This window comes from Panthera onca, chromosome E2 (assembly GCF_046562875.1).
Source record: "Panthera onca isolate mPanOnc1 chromosome E2, mPanOnc1 haplotype 2, whole genome shotgun sequence".
Lineage (NCBI taxonomy): Eukaryota > Metazoa > Chordata > Mammalia > Carnivora > Felidae > Panthera > Panthera onca.
Window position 1 is genome coordinate 33,382,287 of NC_138353.1, and position 15,079 is coordinate 33,397,365.

General features: G+C 38.6%; 1 protein-coding gene across 1 annotated transcript; it reads right to left on the reverse strand.

Moving 5' to 3' along the window:
• Positions 1–15,004, reverse strand: NUDT21 (nudix hydrolase 21). The gene is made up of 7 exons (XM_060651930.2): positions 14,740–15,004; positions 12,113–12,313; positions 11,145–11,208; positions 6,488–6,577; positions 2,362–2,437; positions 1,622–1,736; positions 1–340 (listed from the first exon to the last, which is right to left on the reverse strand). The coding sequence occupies exons 1-7, from the start codon at positions 14,853–14,855 to the stop codon at positions 319–321; spliced, it is 684 nt and encodes a 227-aa protein (XP_060507913.1). The 5' UTR covers positions 14,856–15,004; the 3' UTR covers positions 1–318.
• Positions 15,005–15,079: the final 75 nt, after the last annotated feature.

Sequence of the window (15,079 nt, forward strand, 5' to 3'; positions counted from 1 at the left end):
TGTAAGAATTTTCCAAGTTTAATGTGAAAAACAAAAATACAAATAGAAAGAAGTCCATACTCTTTAATGTTGTACAAAAAGTAGGAGTAGAACCAAAAGTAAATTAAACTTTATCACATTTGTTTACATCACTATCTAGTTCTTCATATTAACTTTACTATTCAAACAGAAAGTAGGTAGCAATTTAGGGATTGGGGACGAGATAAAAAACAAAACAAAACAAAACCAAAAAAAACCTTGTCTACCATGTTTATTCTACAATGTGTTATAGCTGTGCTCACAGAGACGGCTTCTTTTACTTCTCCACTGTGCAGGAATTCAGTTGTATATAAAATTGAACCTGAATTTTAGAAAGAACAATATCTTTATTAAAAACAGCATAATTTACAAAGTTTTTTACCTTAGACGATGATAAAGAAATGTGAACATTTCTGCCCTCCTTTGACATTATTGGCATTTTCTATACTGAGACATACTTTTCTCTCACCTGTCTGATCTTACACATTAAATAAGTGTTGTTAAATACTTACAACTAAAAACAAAATTTAAGAGTGTACATTTGATTAATTATCCACTAACAAGTTCCTTGTGGGAAGGAAAATTTTATACCTCATGGTACTCTGCCATTCAGCACAGTTCCTGATACCTGGTAAGTGATGTCAGGGCTCTTTTTCCTATGTCATACTTCAACTTTTAACCCATCATCAGACCAAGAGGAGCAATAGATAAAGTTTGATTCATGTAACAAAATAGAAAGACCAATTTCCTAATCAACAAGGTTTCACAGAAAGCCAAAATCACTACTGGAAATGTTTTTGAACGAATATTTATGTCAGCATTTGCCAGGCGCCTGGCACTATTGTTAAGCACTTCAGATGCATCGTTTGACTCACTCCTCACAATTCTATGAAGTGGGGACTACCACCCTGATTTACAGGTGAAGAAACAAGCAAACAGTAGTTTGTCCAAGGTCACACTGCCAGAAGTTATTAAAGGTAGAATTCAAATCCAAACACTGCCCTCAGAATCTATATTCTTAGGCACCACATTGTTCTGCGATCCCTATCCATAGAAGGCTCCTCAAACAGTACAAGCCAACTTTTTTTTTTAATGCACTTATCACTCTACCTGCCGAAAGAAACACAAAAAACCTCCATGTATGTAAAAATTCAAGACTTAATCCCACATACCCAATAGGCCTAACTATAGCAGGCTTTGAAGACGAAAGAGAACATATTACACCAAGAGATTCAATTCTCCACATTTTTATACAGATAACTTCCCTGGTTTTTATTATACACTGCTGACTGCCATTTTACCATCTCTTCTTTGAATGAAGACTTCAATCTTAACAGTAAAAACAAAATAAATCAGATTTGGGGAAGAGCACCGCTGGTACACTTCTGGTATTTACAAGAATGTCATGCTGCAACTTGAGGAGTCTGGGGACACTTTTTAGTCAGTCATATTTACTCTATGGCTTGTACATGAACTATGAATCCATCTACGTGTTAGTTTCCTTAAAAACCAAAATTCATAATTACCCCTTCTCAACCAGCTCAGAATATTTTAAATCTGGCAATTCAGACTAATCAGCCACAGAATGTTCAACTTTCTATACCTGCTCAGAAGCTGAGGGAGACTGGAAATGATGGGTCCATATCCTGGTGCATTGTCATATAATTCAAACAATGGTGCAGCTACAAGCTTGTAATTTTTAGGGACTGCAAACAAGGCTAAAATAAAATAAAACAGTATTCATTTTCTGTAAATTCTTATACAATCACTGCTTCTACTTCATTCATAAATTCATCACTCACTGGTTTTACATTTGAGAAACTTTTGAGGAAAAAGGTAATTCTCATTAACACATTTTTTGGTTGTATCTTCTGGGCAAAGTTCATAGTTCATGTTGCTAACAAGTAAGAGCACCTTAGAAGTGCTGGCCCTGGGAACAAGGAGAAGAGCAGAGCCTCGGGTTTATAATTTATTAGTTCCATTTTTAAGACATGGAATAATTATTTGTTAAAATGTACAACAGATCTAAATATGGTATTAAAAAAAATCAGTTCATCGATCATCTAAAATTTTCAGTTTGTTACAATGTGAGTATCAATAGAGTTATTTCAAAATGCCACCAAATGGCACTTTATGCTCTAGTTAAATTTACTTTCCCCCCTATAGCATGACTGGCACACATATAAGAAAAACTAGTGAATTCTGTACAAACATAGTATGTGCTTTTATTTTCAGAATAAATCCAATATTTTAAGGAACGTGGAGAAAACACCAATAGAAGTATTCTTGAAATTACTCTACAAAAGTTTTTAGGTGGGTGCTTTCGAAAACAAACTAACTTACCTTTCTCTTGAAGCTGAACCAAAAACAACTTCTTATGTTCCTTAGGTTTTGTAATATGTGCAGGAATATACGGATACTAAAATAGCAAAAGAGAAGAATTTGTATTTGCCAAGACATCCCTTAATCAACTCCATACCTTTATTTATCAACTTCTTCCATTTCATATCTTACGATCAAATATCAACCTTTAGAGACTAAGTTCTCATAATCCCAACACAATTTTACTTAACGTGTATCCTGTGGTTTCAATTATTTCTTTATATGTTTATTTCCCAATACAATGTATACTGTTGGGAGAACTAGAACCCCTTCTAGTCTGGCCTTTACCAAAACCTAGTACCTAACAGATGTTCTAATAGACAAATGCTTAATAAACACAACATAATAAGTAGAAAACCATTCAAGTCAATTAAATATGCAGTCGTAGGATTTACAGCTTGAGAAATTTACAACCCAATGAAGTCTGACATTAAGTACTGTTCTAATAAAAGTTGTTTTAAAAAAAAAAATCACTAAGTTCAATTTTCTAGAATTCTGATGTGGACACATTTGCTATATTAAAAGTTTAAATATGGCCCGTGAGGCATTTGACAAGATGCTCCTCCCCCAATGATGCCACACACACACCGGATGCACGCTTCAGGAACACCAGACGAGCAGTGGAAGGGGAGTCCTATCAGCTGGAGAGAATCAAGTTGCTTGTGAAAATGCAGAAAATATTTTGGAGAACTTAAGAGATTCTAAAGAAAATTAGAGAGGGGAGGCTACAATCTCAGAAAGAATTTTGACAGAGCAAATTTTAAAAGTCTGGGATACAGATCTCTCCTGCACCTCCCCATAATACATTCAGAAAAATCTACTTTGGCTTTGGGAGTTGTATTTGAGGGCAGGGCAATTGAAAAATGCTGAAAACAGATATAAGGGGAGAGTAGGATAAAACAGAGGCAGCCAAAAGAAGGTAATATCCCCCACATTTAATGTAAGAACTTACACTGAGAAGCTAAAGGTCTTTCCCAAGATTACACAAGTAAGTAGTGACATCAGGATTCAACCTCATCTATTCAACCGTCATCACACTATAAAAGCCTGTTACTTCCCACTATGCTACCCCTCACTGGATTATCTCAGTATTCCAGTCAGAATAATTACACAGCACAGCCATCCCTAAAGTATGATGAACGAAGACAACCATCCCAGGCGTTGGAGGCTCCCTACATGATCATGAAAACCAGGCACTGGCAGTAACAAACAAAAAGGTAAGTAGTAGTTTGAATAGCACAGGCTATGGGAGACCTGTGGTTCACATAAAACAGAAGCTCCCACACCATGACCAAACCAAAGTGACTGGCATTAATTACCCCAATTTTCTTCTACTTATGGCTACATGTTCCTTTTCTTTTAAGCCTTTCTTCTCCAGTCTTCCTCTTGGTGTTTATTTTAAGCCAAGGGCACTTTACACAAAAAGACAGGGAGACGGTGTCATGCTCTTTTCCCACTGACACCTAACCACTACCCCAAGTGTATTAAATAAACATGTAACACCTACACACAACACCTGCGTTACACCTCATGGTAGCAGAGCCAACCCTAGGGTTCAGTGAATTAAAGTAACTGTCCTAGCACTTCGGTAGGGGAGATGAGGGCATTTAGAAAGTAGCCTGGAAAACTTTTATTACTGAGCTTCCAGTTCGATCAAAGAATGTTCAAGAAACCATAAAAAGTTTACAATAATTGTTTCATGTATCTTTGGACCAGAACTTCACTATTTCCAGATAGCGGATACTTTCTTAATAAGGCCGGGACAATCCTCAGGGAGTGAGTACTAGCACCAGCTTCCACAGTGCCTTATCTTCCTATCCTTCAGCTATACTATAGAGTCAGAAGGAAGAGGACAGACATAATAACCTAATCTTTACTCGGTTGATATTTTGTATGATTCTTAACCTGGAACACCACATAATGCAAAGAAGGTATCCAAGTCATAGAGCCTTGTCTACAGGATTCAGGATCAGAGGCTCTCATCAGTTAAAGGTGAGAAAACTTGGACATCAGTACCATCATCAATCATTACAATGGATTAAAACACAACACATGTATTTAAATCCATGAGGTCATATGACACTTTAAAAGGTCAATGAAACACACTTTTTGTGCCCCTCATCACCCACCTCAGATCCCATCCCACTTCAGATTTCAGGGCAGCTGTGTTGGGAAGTGCTAGAAAGCTCCCAGCTTGCTGCCACTGTCTCAGTCTCTGCTTTTCAGCCTCAAAGCATTTCCAAAGCCCCCAAAAATCAACCAATGCTCAGACTCAACATGAAAGTGCAAGGGAGTTAATTTAACCCCTATCCAATGGGGTATGAATCTCCAGTCTTCCATCCTTCTAATGGAACAATTTGGTACATTCCACATGGTTCCTCACAGTCCTCAGCAGGATCCAGTTGCCCAGTTATAATAAAATCAATCATGTGCCCTTCTTTTTTTGACTATTGCTGTTTCTGGTTGCCCTCTCCCATCAGTCTATTGCTTTCTGGGATCACTTCCCAAACAAAATGTCTGTACCCAAGTCTTTGTCTTATTCTTTCTCTTGAATAACATCTTTGGAGGATACTAATAAATTCATTCATTCTTATGAAAAGACGCATCTATTCTTTCCTATACAAACTATACCTCACGGTAACCAAATAGTTGATGAGAGAAGTTTTCCTTAATAAAACTACCACAACCGTAATGAAACCCAAAAAACTATTATCAATGAGCCACTAACATTACAGAAAGAGACAACCAGACATTAAAAAACTTCTGATGGAAGTGCACGATACCATCGGTGGCAGCCATCCTCCAAGATGACCCCCACGGTCTCCCGGTATCCACACCTTTGTGCAGTGCCCTCCTACAACGTACCATGTTGGCTTGTGCAACCAATAGCATACAGAAGTAAGTGATGGTATGACACTGTCAAGATCAGGTTATAATAGACCACAACTTCCTCCTTGAGCACTCTCTCTGTCACTATCTCTATATCGGATCTCAAGCTCTAGTGGAAGCCCGCTGCCTTACTGGGAGTTACACTGTGGAGACGCTCTCACAGTAACAGAGAGGCCTAGGGTCAACACCCAACAAGGAACTGAAGCCTTCAGTCCAACAGTCCAGGAGGAGAGGCCCGCTGACAAACACATGTGTGAACCTGGGATTAGATCCTTCAGCCTGAGTCCAGCCTGGAGGGGATGCAATCCCACTGACAACCTGACCATAACTTCATGAGACCATGAGCCAGAACTACACAGCTAAGCAGCTCCCAGATGCCTGAACCTGAGAAATGAAGATAACGAATGTTTGCTGTTTTAAGCTGCTAAGTTTGGGGATCATTTATTATGCAGCAATAAACAATATACTGCCTATGGTAAGTAAGCCTTGCACTCCCTCATCAGCCAAATCCAGCCTCTTGATCTAACTACCAGTTTATAGCACAGAAGCCAAAGAGCTACATGTTCAAGGACAACAGGCAGATGCAATCAGCAATGGAAACACAAAAGACTTTAAATAGCTTGCTTTCATTAACAAATAAATTACAAGGAAAAAAAGAAGTAGGAAACCAACCAGCCAAAAGAGATTTAAGAGACTATCCTAATTTAAACAAATTAGAAAACAAAATAAAAATAAAACTTGAAACTAGTCAAGGGATATACATATTTAATGAGCTCATGGAATAATTTATTAATGTGAGAATGTGTATTGTGGTCGTGTTTTTAAAAAGACCCTTGTGTTTTAGAAATACATACTGAAATATTTACATTCCAAATGATACCTAGGATTTGTTCCAAAATAATCCAAGGTGAGAGCAGGGGAAATGGGGTTGCAGGTGAAGTCTGACCATGAGTTGCTAACTGTTAACCTGTGGATGACAGGTAATGGGGATTCATGTATTTTCACTATTCCTTCTACTTTTGTATGTTTGAAATTTTCCTTTAAAAGAACAAATGCTTGGCTTTTTCATTTTTTATCTAAATTAAGGAGAGAGAAAAGAAAATTTCAAGTCAAATTCTACTACACTCTTTTCAAATGGCTAGAATTAAATTCGTTTTCTACTTACCCAAATGCCCAGCAAATGTAAATGAGCACTGACCTGAGGAGGTTCAAAATTTGGTCTCCACCAGTTACCAATGCAGTCATCAATGACCCAGTCTTGCAGGACTCCATCTTGACGACCCAGGATCTGTTAAAAAGAAATAAGACACCCAATAAACAATCCATTTGTATCCTTCTTTTGTGAAAATATAGATTTCCTCTTTATGACTTTTTATCTAATATTACCTGTGTCACTTGGCCCAAGACATACACTATTAGTTCCAAAATGGCAATCTAGCATCAACATAACTATACAGGACCAACGAATCTGTTGTTACATCCTGACCACACATGGAAAACCAAAGGTGATGAATTACTTACATCAGCTAATGCCATACATACAACAGTGTTTCCAGAATCAAGCTGAGGCTTATGTAAATCACCCACCTACCTAAATTATAGAAAAAAGTGTTCCAAATTCACAATTCTCATTTTTATAAATCTGTGCATTACATTAGACTTAAGTTATTTTAATCAAAATCACACTCCATACATTTTTATTGGTCGAACATGGTTCTACAAGGTTTACCATGAGAAGTTCCCTGTCCCACTTTCCCAATTTCCACTGGCTACAACTTTCAACTCTTAGCTGTTTTCCAATACTTGCCTCTATTTTTACAAGCATTCCCCTTGTTTTTAAATAAACTGTTTAAGTTTCAGAGGGTTGCTGGAGAGAAGGTAGGCAGGATGATGGGATAAATGGGTGATGGGTTATTATTGTTGTAATGAGCAACTGATGGATCACTAACTTCTATTCCTGAAACTAATATTATACTACATGTTAATCAGAATTTAAAAACTTGAAACAAACGAACAAAAAACTGCTCCAGATTTACTGAAAAAAAAAAAATGCAAAGATGCTACAGACTTCCTATATATCCCATACCCGGTTTCCCCTATTATTAACATCTCATAATAGGACAGGACGTTTGTTACAACTAAGGAACCAATACTGATACTTTATAATCAACTGGAAGCCCATACTTTATTGCGATATCCTTAGTTTTTAACTAATGTCCTTTTCTAGTCCCAGAATCTATCTCCTCTAAGCTACATTTAAATTATGCACAGTTTTTCCCATAGACTGTAACAGTTTCTCAAAGTTTCCTTGTTTTTGATGATCTTCACAGTTTTAAGGAACACTGATCAGATATTTTGCAAAATGCTCAATTAGACTGGGATTATAGATTTTGGGAAGTTTGGAGAGGAAGACCACAGAGCTAAAGTACCATTCTCATCACATCACATCAGGGCACGTTCTATCGGGAGGACTTTTCACTGATGTTAATCTTGATCACCCGACTGAGGTAGTGTTTATCAGGATTCTCCACTACATTTACACTTTCAATGCATTCTTTTTGGCATTTTTTGATTACCTTATTATGTTTTTATAAACCTAAAGAAAAAAAACCATTAACACCCTCTACTGTGGGTGAGAGTTTGGATCTCAAAAATTACATCCTCCATTCATACTTTCTCCTCCACCATTTGATTAAGTTTATATTCAGTACTTAAATTACTGTAACTAGGTGAATCAGACACACCAGAGTGTTTAGTAAACCGTAATTACATTTTGTTACTACGCAACTAACCTTTTCTTTCAGAGTTAATAACTATCTCATATATCCCTATCATTCACTATCACTACTTCATCTCCACATTCTCCCAAGAATTTAAATTTTTCTCAAAACATCAAATTTTCTATCACTTTCATTTTTTCCTAAGACACTTTTGTTTTGTTTTGGAGAGAGAGAGAGAGAGCACACACACACAACTGGGGGAGAGGAGCAGAGGGAGGGAGAAGAAGAGAGAGAGAATCCCAAGCAGGCTCCACATCTAGCTTGGAGCCCAATGCAGGGCTCAATCCCATGACCCCAGGGTCATGACCTGAGCCAAAATCGAAAGTCCGACATCACTCGACCAACTGATCCACCCTGGCGCCCCACTGACAGACTTTCTATATCCTCCACCACTCTGTAGATGCTCTCAGCCCTGCCTCACAGTTGGAGGCCTAGGACTTCCCTTTTCCTCTTTCCTGTGTTGTTAGATCCTCTCTATATTCTGAATACTGTATCTTCTTAGTTTTTTTTCTTTCATTTTGGTGGTGAACACCCTCCCAGGAAGCTCCCGGAAGCTTCCTGGGAAAAGGTACAAGAGATATATTTCTGGAAACTGTAGGTCTAGAAATAAATTTTTTACCTGCACATTTGATTTATGGTTTGATTAGACAGAAAATTCTATGACAGAAATCATGTTCTCTCAGAATTACAAAGGCATGTTCCCAGACCTTTTAACTTCAGTGTTATTTCTAGGAAGACAATACCATTTCTAATTTTGATGCTTTGGATTTAATTCCTGTCTCTCCTCCCCTCCCCAACTTTGGAAGTTTTTAGGATCTTCTCTTTATCCTTACATACTTAAAATTTCAGGAGCGCCTGGGTGGCTCAGTTGGTTGAGCATCTGACTCGATTTTGGCTCAGGTCATGATCCTGGGGTCATGGGATCGAGACCTGTGTTGGGCTCTGCACTGAGCATGGACCCTGCTTAAGATTATCTCTCTCTTCCCTCCCCCACCATCCCTCTATTCTGCCCACATGCTCTCTCTCTCTAAAATAAAAAAAATAAAATTTCATGATGATATGCCTTTGCATGGATCTTTTAACATTCATTATAGAGGGAAGGCCAATAGGTCTTTTTTAATCTGAAAACTCATGTTATTTGCGTTTGGGAAATTTTCTTGAGTTATTGTTTTGCTATTCCTCCTTTGTTCTATTTATCTATAATCTATTCTGGTCCTTCTAGAATGACCCACTAATTTTGTTTATTCTTACCTTTGTTTTACCTTTTCATTCTACTTTCTAGATTTTGCCAATTCAATCTTTTAACCCTCTACTGAATTTTTTGTTTCTGCTAACATTTTAATACCATGGGTTCTTTCTTGTTGGCTGAATAGTCTTTTTTATGGCACAGTGTTCCACACATGAGCTATCTCCTTTCATCACACCAAAAATACGAGTCATAATTTTGTTGCTGAGTTTTCTGTTTCTGTTGACTTTCATTTGCTTCTTTTACTCTCTTTCTTCTTAAGACACTTTCTCCAAAAGCCTGGCTCACAATTAGGGGTAAACCAATAAGATGCTTAACTATCACCCCTCTGTGATAGGATCACACTGTTCTTTGGGAAGATTCTCAAATACTATCATCTGGAGGGTTGTTTGTTTTGGACTGGCCACTTTCTCCAGAAACAAAACCTCCAACCTTCAGCCCAGGGTATGTATGTAAGCCTAGTTGTCACCATTTTATGAGTCTAGTAGAAGTCTAGAAGTCTCACTACTGAGGATGTAAACTCTCACTTATTCTCATCTCCTCTACTTTTTCAATGCTTAGTGTTCTCTGAGTGAATAGCTACTGACAATCAATCACCAGCTAGTCTTTGTCTAACTGTACAGAGTGGGGAAGATGACCTAGATATAGAAATATGTCCTATACAAACTGTCAATCAACCCAGTTTTTAGTCCATGCATGCCCCCACTTTCATGGGCACCTGGCACTTCCAATCCTTCAACCTTTTGCTCTGTAGTGCTAGGTCCTGGACTACCTTCCTGTTGAGAGTTTCTGCTAGGACAGATGTGACTTGCCCATCTGCTTTCTAGCTCCTAAAATTTCTTTTTCGCTTTTGTCTCATCTTACACTCCTTCAATCCTACTGACTTTATATCTTAAATAAAAAAACAAAAACTCTTTACTTCCTTTTTGGTGGAGTTTTGAGAAGGAGCTGAGCTAAGCAACTAGGTCCAATCAACCACATATGAATGGAAGTCTAAGCACAGCACAGTATTTAAAAGTTACAATGCACTAGAAAAAATACTGGAAAGATAAACCAGTAGGTCAAAGTGGTAGAATTACAGGTGATTTTAGCTTTGTTTCTCCTTCTGCTTTTCTGTATCTGCCAAGGTTTTGGCACAAAACGTATATTAGTTTTGCAATTAAAGAGGGAAGGACTGCATGCTAAAAAGTGAAAACAACCTGCAATCTCAAAATCTCGAGCATCTATATACATTTGGCCCCTAGTCTTTAGAGGCAGACATTAGAGTGCTTTTAAAAGGTGGCACAATTTGAGTGAAGGTTAAAAGATAAAAGTGCAAAAACGAAAATAGGTATTTAACAGTAATCATTCTCTTGTCAAAACCCTATAGCGGTCTACACTGGAATAATACTACATTCAAATCTCTAGCCACATGACATACTAGCTATAAACATCAAGCAAGTTACTTGAACCTCTGGGCCCAGTATCCCAATGGGTAAAATGGGATTAATAATAGTACTTCCTCCAAGGGCTATTGTGATGGTTGAAGGAGTTATTCCATGTAAAGCACTCAGAACAGTGCCTAGCACAATAAGTACTCAATAAATGTTGGCTTTTATTAACCATTATTGTTACAACAAATTACAACAACAAAAAAAGTTAAGATAAAGCACAAGATCAACTTGCAGAAATTAAACATTGTAGTAACACTGTTGTTTATGTTTTATTTATTGAAAACTATTCAAAATAAATTTATCCTTTCCACAAGAGATAAAAAGCCTAATTATCCATTAAGTTGGTGGTATTCAGGGCAAGAATCAAACTGCAAAAGTGGTTAAATGGAAAAATACCTCTGTCATTAAGCGTTTTAGTCCTTCAACTTCATCTTCTCCAGGGTTAAGTTCACCACCAGGTCTGTATAAAAGTTAAGAATTTCAGCTTTCAACTTAATACAATTTTAGGGTAACAGGAAGAAAAAAAAATAATGCTTAATTTCTATCATGTAACTGAATAACACATATTTCAATGTTGGCTAAGGCAATCAAAGCAAACAAATGTAAAGGGAGGGGAAAGAATGTGCTAGAAAGTTGAATTCATTGTATTAAGTCACCAGACTAACAGTACACAAACCCTAGTTTTAAACAAACAAAAGGTGTAACATAACAAATATAACTGCTGGCCATGAGTCCATCCCAATCTCTTCTCTCTGGAAGCTATCTGGTGAAAATGGATTCTAGAAACGCCCAGAGAGGCAGTGGACCACATTCTTTAGGTCTGAAAAATGGGACATTCGCCCAGAGAGGCAGTGGACCACATTCTTTAGGTCTGAAAAATGGGACATTTTTCAAGAATTCCTATCTAAGGATTTGACCTTTTTGGTATAATCTGGTCAAATAGTTGTGGGCTAAATGTATAATACTGAGAGATTTATAAGTTTAAATGATAAAACTAAATAGTTATCTATAAATATGTAAGTCATTTTAAGAAAAATAAACACTATTCATCCTAAGAAAAAAATAATATCAATTGTTCTTGGTAATGCTACAATGATACCTAGAAATTGAATTTGGACTTATTTGCTGTACAGGGCTTCTATCAGGCTCAATTATTAGCAATATACAGACACATGCAGATTTCTAATTAGGCAATAAATGAGCACTACCCTGGAGGAAAATGACTTATGAATTCCTCTTTCTGAAGACTCCATTAACAGTAGTGTTTGCGGAAATAAATGACTAAGGTCTAAAACTGTATTCCAAAGCTGCATAAAACAGCAATCCTAAAAGTTGTCTTGCTGTTAATTTCCAGTGACACTTACAATTTGAAGAAAGTTGTGCCCAGCTGCAGCAGTAACACATGTGGTAGCCGGTGTTCATGGACAATCAGAACCCCTTCTACGGTCCTTCTCATTCCAATTTTATCAAATTCCTCCCTCATGCGCTGAAATCTGGCTGCAACAGAGCTGTCCTTCTCATAGAGGGGCTCTTTTGTACCAAAAGTATAATTGGTAAGAGGGTACCTGTGATCCAAAGACAAACATCTCATGTGAGAACTGAAGACAATAATTTACCATGACAGATTCCAACCACGGATAAAGAAACTATGGTATAAAAGTGTATATGTTGTACTCAGAGACACAGGATTTGTCCAAAGTTACAAGGCTAGTTAATGTGACAGCAAAGATTAGAATCCAGCTCTCTGGACTATAAAGTCAGAGCTTCCATTAGATCAAGCTGCTACCCAAACTTGAACTTTCAACTACAGACAACACCATCCCTAAGGCCCTCAAATGCTTAGAGAAGTGGCCACCTGGATGTCTGATACTCCCCTGATTTTTTATCACAGCTGCCATACTACTATTGACAACCTAGCTAATGCTCCCTAGGACTCCTCTACCAATCTAATCAGAAATTCTATTAACTATAGGTGTTAAAGACTAATACCTATTTTCTACAAGATGAGCCACTACTTTCCATCATCTCTTCAGTTAGCAAAGCAGGGACTTCTCCATTGTACACCAAGCATTATGCCCAGTGCCTGATACAAAGTAGGCATTTATGCAATATTTCCTAAAATAAAGTATATTGTGGGGAAGAGGACTTGTTTTCAAGTTAGATTATGATGCACCCTGGTGAAATGAGTTCACATCAGTGATTTTTTTTCTGAATACTGTATTTATACAGGAGAGGAAACGTTCTGTAAATTCATCAACCCACAACTTTTTAAAAATTTTTTAATGTTTATGTTTAAGAGAGAGAGAGAGAGCACAAGCAGAGAAGGATCAAAGAAAGAGGAAGACACAGAAAACTGAAGCAGGCTTCAGGTTCTGAGCTGTCAGCAGAGAGTCTGACACAGGGCTTGAACTCAAGAGCCCTGAGACCACGACTTTGGCCACAAAGTTGGACACTTAAACTGAATGAGCCACCCAGGCATCCCCATCAACCCATAACTTTAATGGGGCAAAAATAAAAACATTTCACCAATTCTACGTAGTAATTCAACGCAAATTGGTCCAGGAATAAAGTTAACTCAAGAGAAAACCGTGAGCCCTAGCTCTAATTACCAAAGTAATCCAGAAGCTGTGCTTTCACATGAAAAGAAAAAAAAAAATTACCTTTTCCACTTCATGGAAATCTTATGAAGATGTTTTGAAGAAGAGATATGAAATTAAACTGCTATTATGCTAATGTAATAGCTAGAGATATTAGCTTGTACATACACCACTATCTACCTACAGATTTAATAAACCTAACATTTTTATTATCTAACTTTCCAAGCCAGCACCTGTTTTGCCAAATAAAAACAATAACAACCACCATCTTTTCCATTTCAAATCACTGTTGAAGGGAATAAGTTCATTTATTTGAATGTAAAATAGAGAAACACTTAAAGTTTCTCATGGAAACACCAGTATCAGTAAATTCTTGTACCTTATAAATACTGACCAGTATAAACTGGCTCCTTTCCTCCATTAGGGTCAGCACCACAGTGGGTCACAAACTCTAAGATATTATTTAAAGCAAAAAAAAAAAAAAAAAAAAAGAAAGAAAGAAAGAAAAGAAAAGAAAAAGGATATTCTGACAATCTCTTGATCAAGACAGAGCCCAAACGCCAATTACCCGCCACTGCAAGATGACTTTTGTGAGTGACATCGACACGCAAGGGCTTGAAGGGCTTAAACAGAAAAGTGTTGAAAGTAAAAACGCAGGCCACAGTGGATTCTCTGGGGCTGCAGGCTGGTCCCCTCCACGGTCTGAACGAAAGCCCAACCCTAACAGAATCCACCCTAAGCTGGGGCCTACGCGGTGGTTGACTCCGGTCGCTGCGGCAGTCAATGCCGCAGGTGAATGCATAGGGTAAGCCAGCTAGTTCTGAACACAGGAATAAAATGTGCTGCATTCAAGAGCCCAGATGCAATTAAGCAGTTAAGAGAAAAAACCTAAACCTAAGCTTCATACCGAGATCTCGAAAGCTTACCGCTACAGAAAAGTGAAAACTGCAAAAACGATACATTACACCATTCATACCAGATAAAAAACACAAAAACAATACCACAAACGTGATGTGAAAACAGAAACCTTGGACAGGAAAAATAAACACACATTTTCCAGTAGGTTACCTCTGGAGACGTGGGGAGGGGGTGAGTTCAAAACAAACTTGGGATTTTCCTAGAATGACTGAATGGAGGGGCAGGGGAGCAAGCTTCTCTCCAGAAAAGGAAAACCCTCCTCCCAAGTAGGACTCTAACCCCGTGGCGCCCGAGGACCAGGAAAGGGCCCCGAGGGATCTTCAAAAGCGCGCGTCCGCGAGCGGGACTGGAGATGGTGGGGAGGCGTGGAGCCCGCCGAGGGCCAGGGACGCGCCAGAAGATCTGGAGTCTTTAGGAGCGCTAAAGAGGAAGGAAGTGCCCGCGAAGGCAGCGCGCTAAGGCCAGGCCGCACTTACAGATTGATGGTTCGCTCCAGGGTGAGGGGCTTCGTCTGCTGGATGTACTTGTTGCCGAACTGGTTGACCCCTCGGGGCCAGCCGGTTTGTGAGCGATTGGGCGGCACCACGGACATGCTGACTAGCTCGAATACTGGCGGCGAGAGGAAATGGGGCAGGCAGGGAGACTTTCCCTGTGCCGGGAGCGGTTATTCGCGTTCTCCTCAGCAGACGCCACCCGCCATTAACATGAGAGCGCAAGAGGAGGTAAAGGCACGCCGGAAGTGCATCCGGAGCGTCTGGCGGCAGGAAGTGGAGAGGCGGTGGCTGGCCTAGCCCAGCACCACTGGGCCAATCGCTG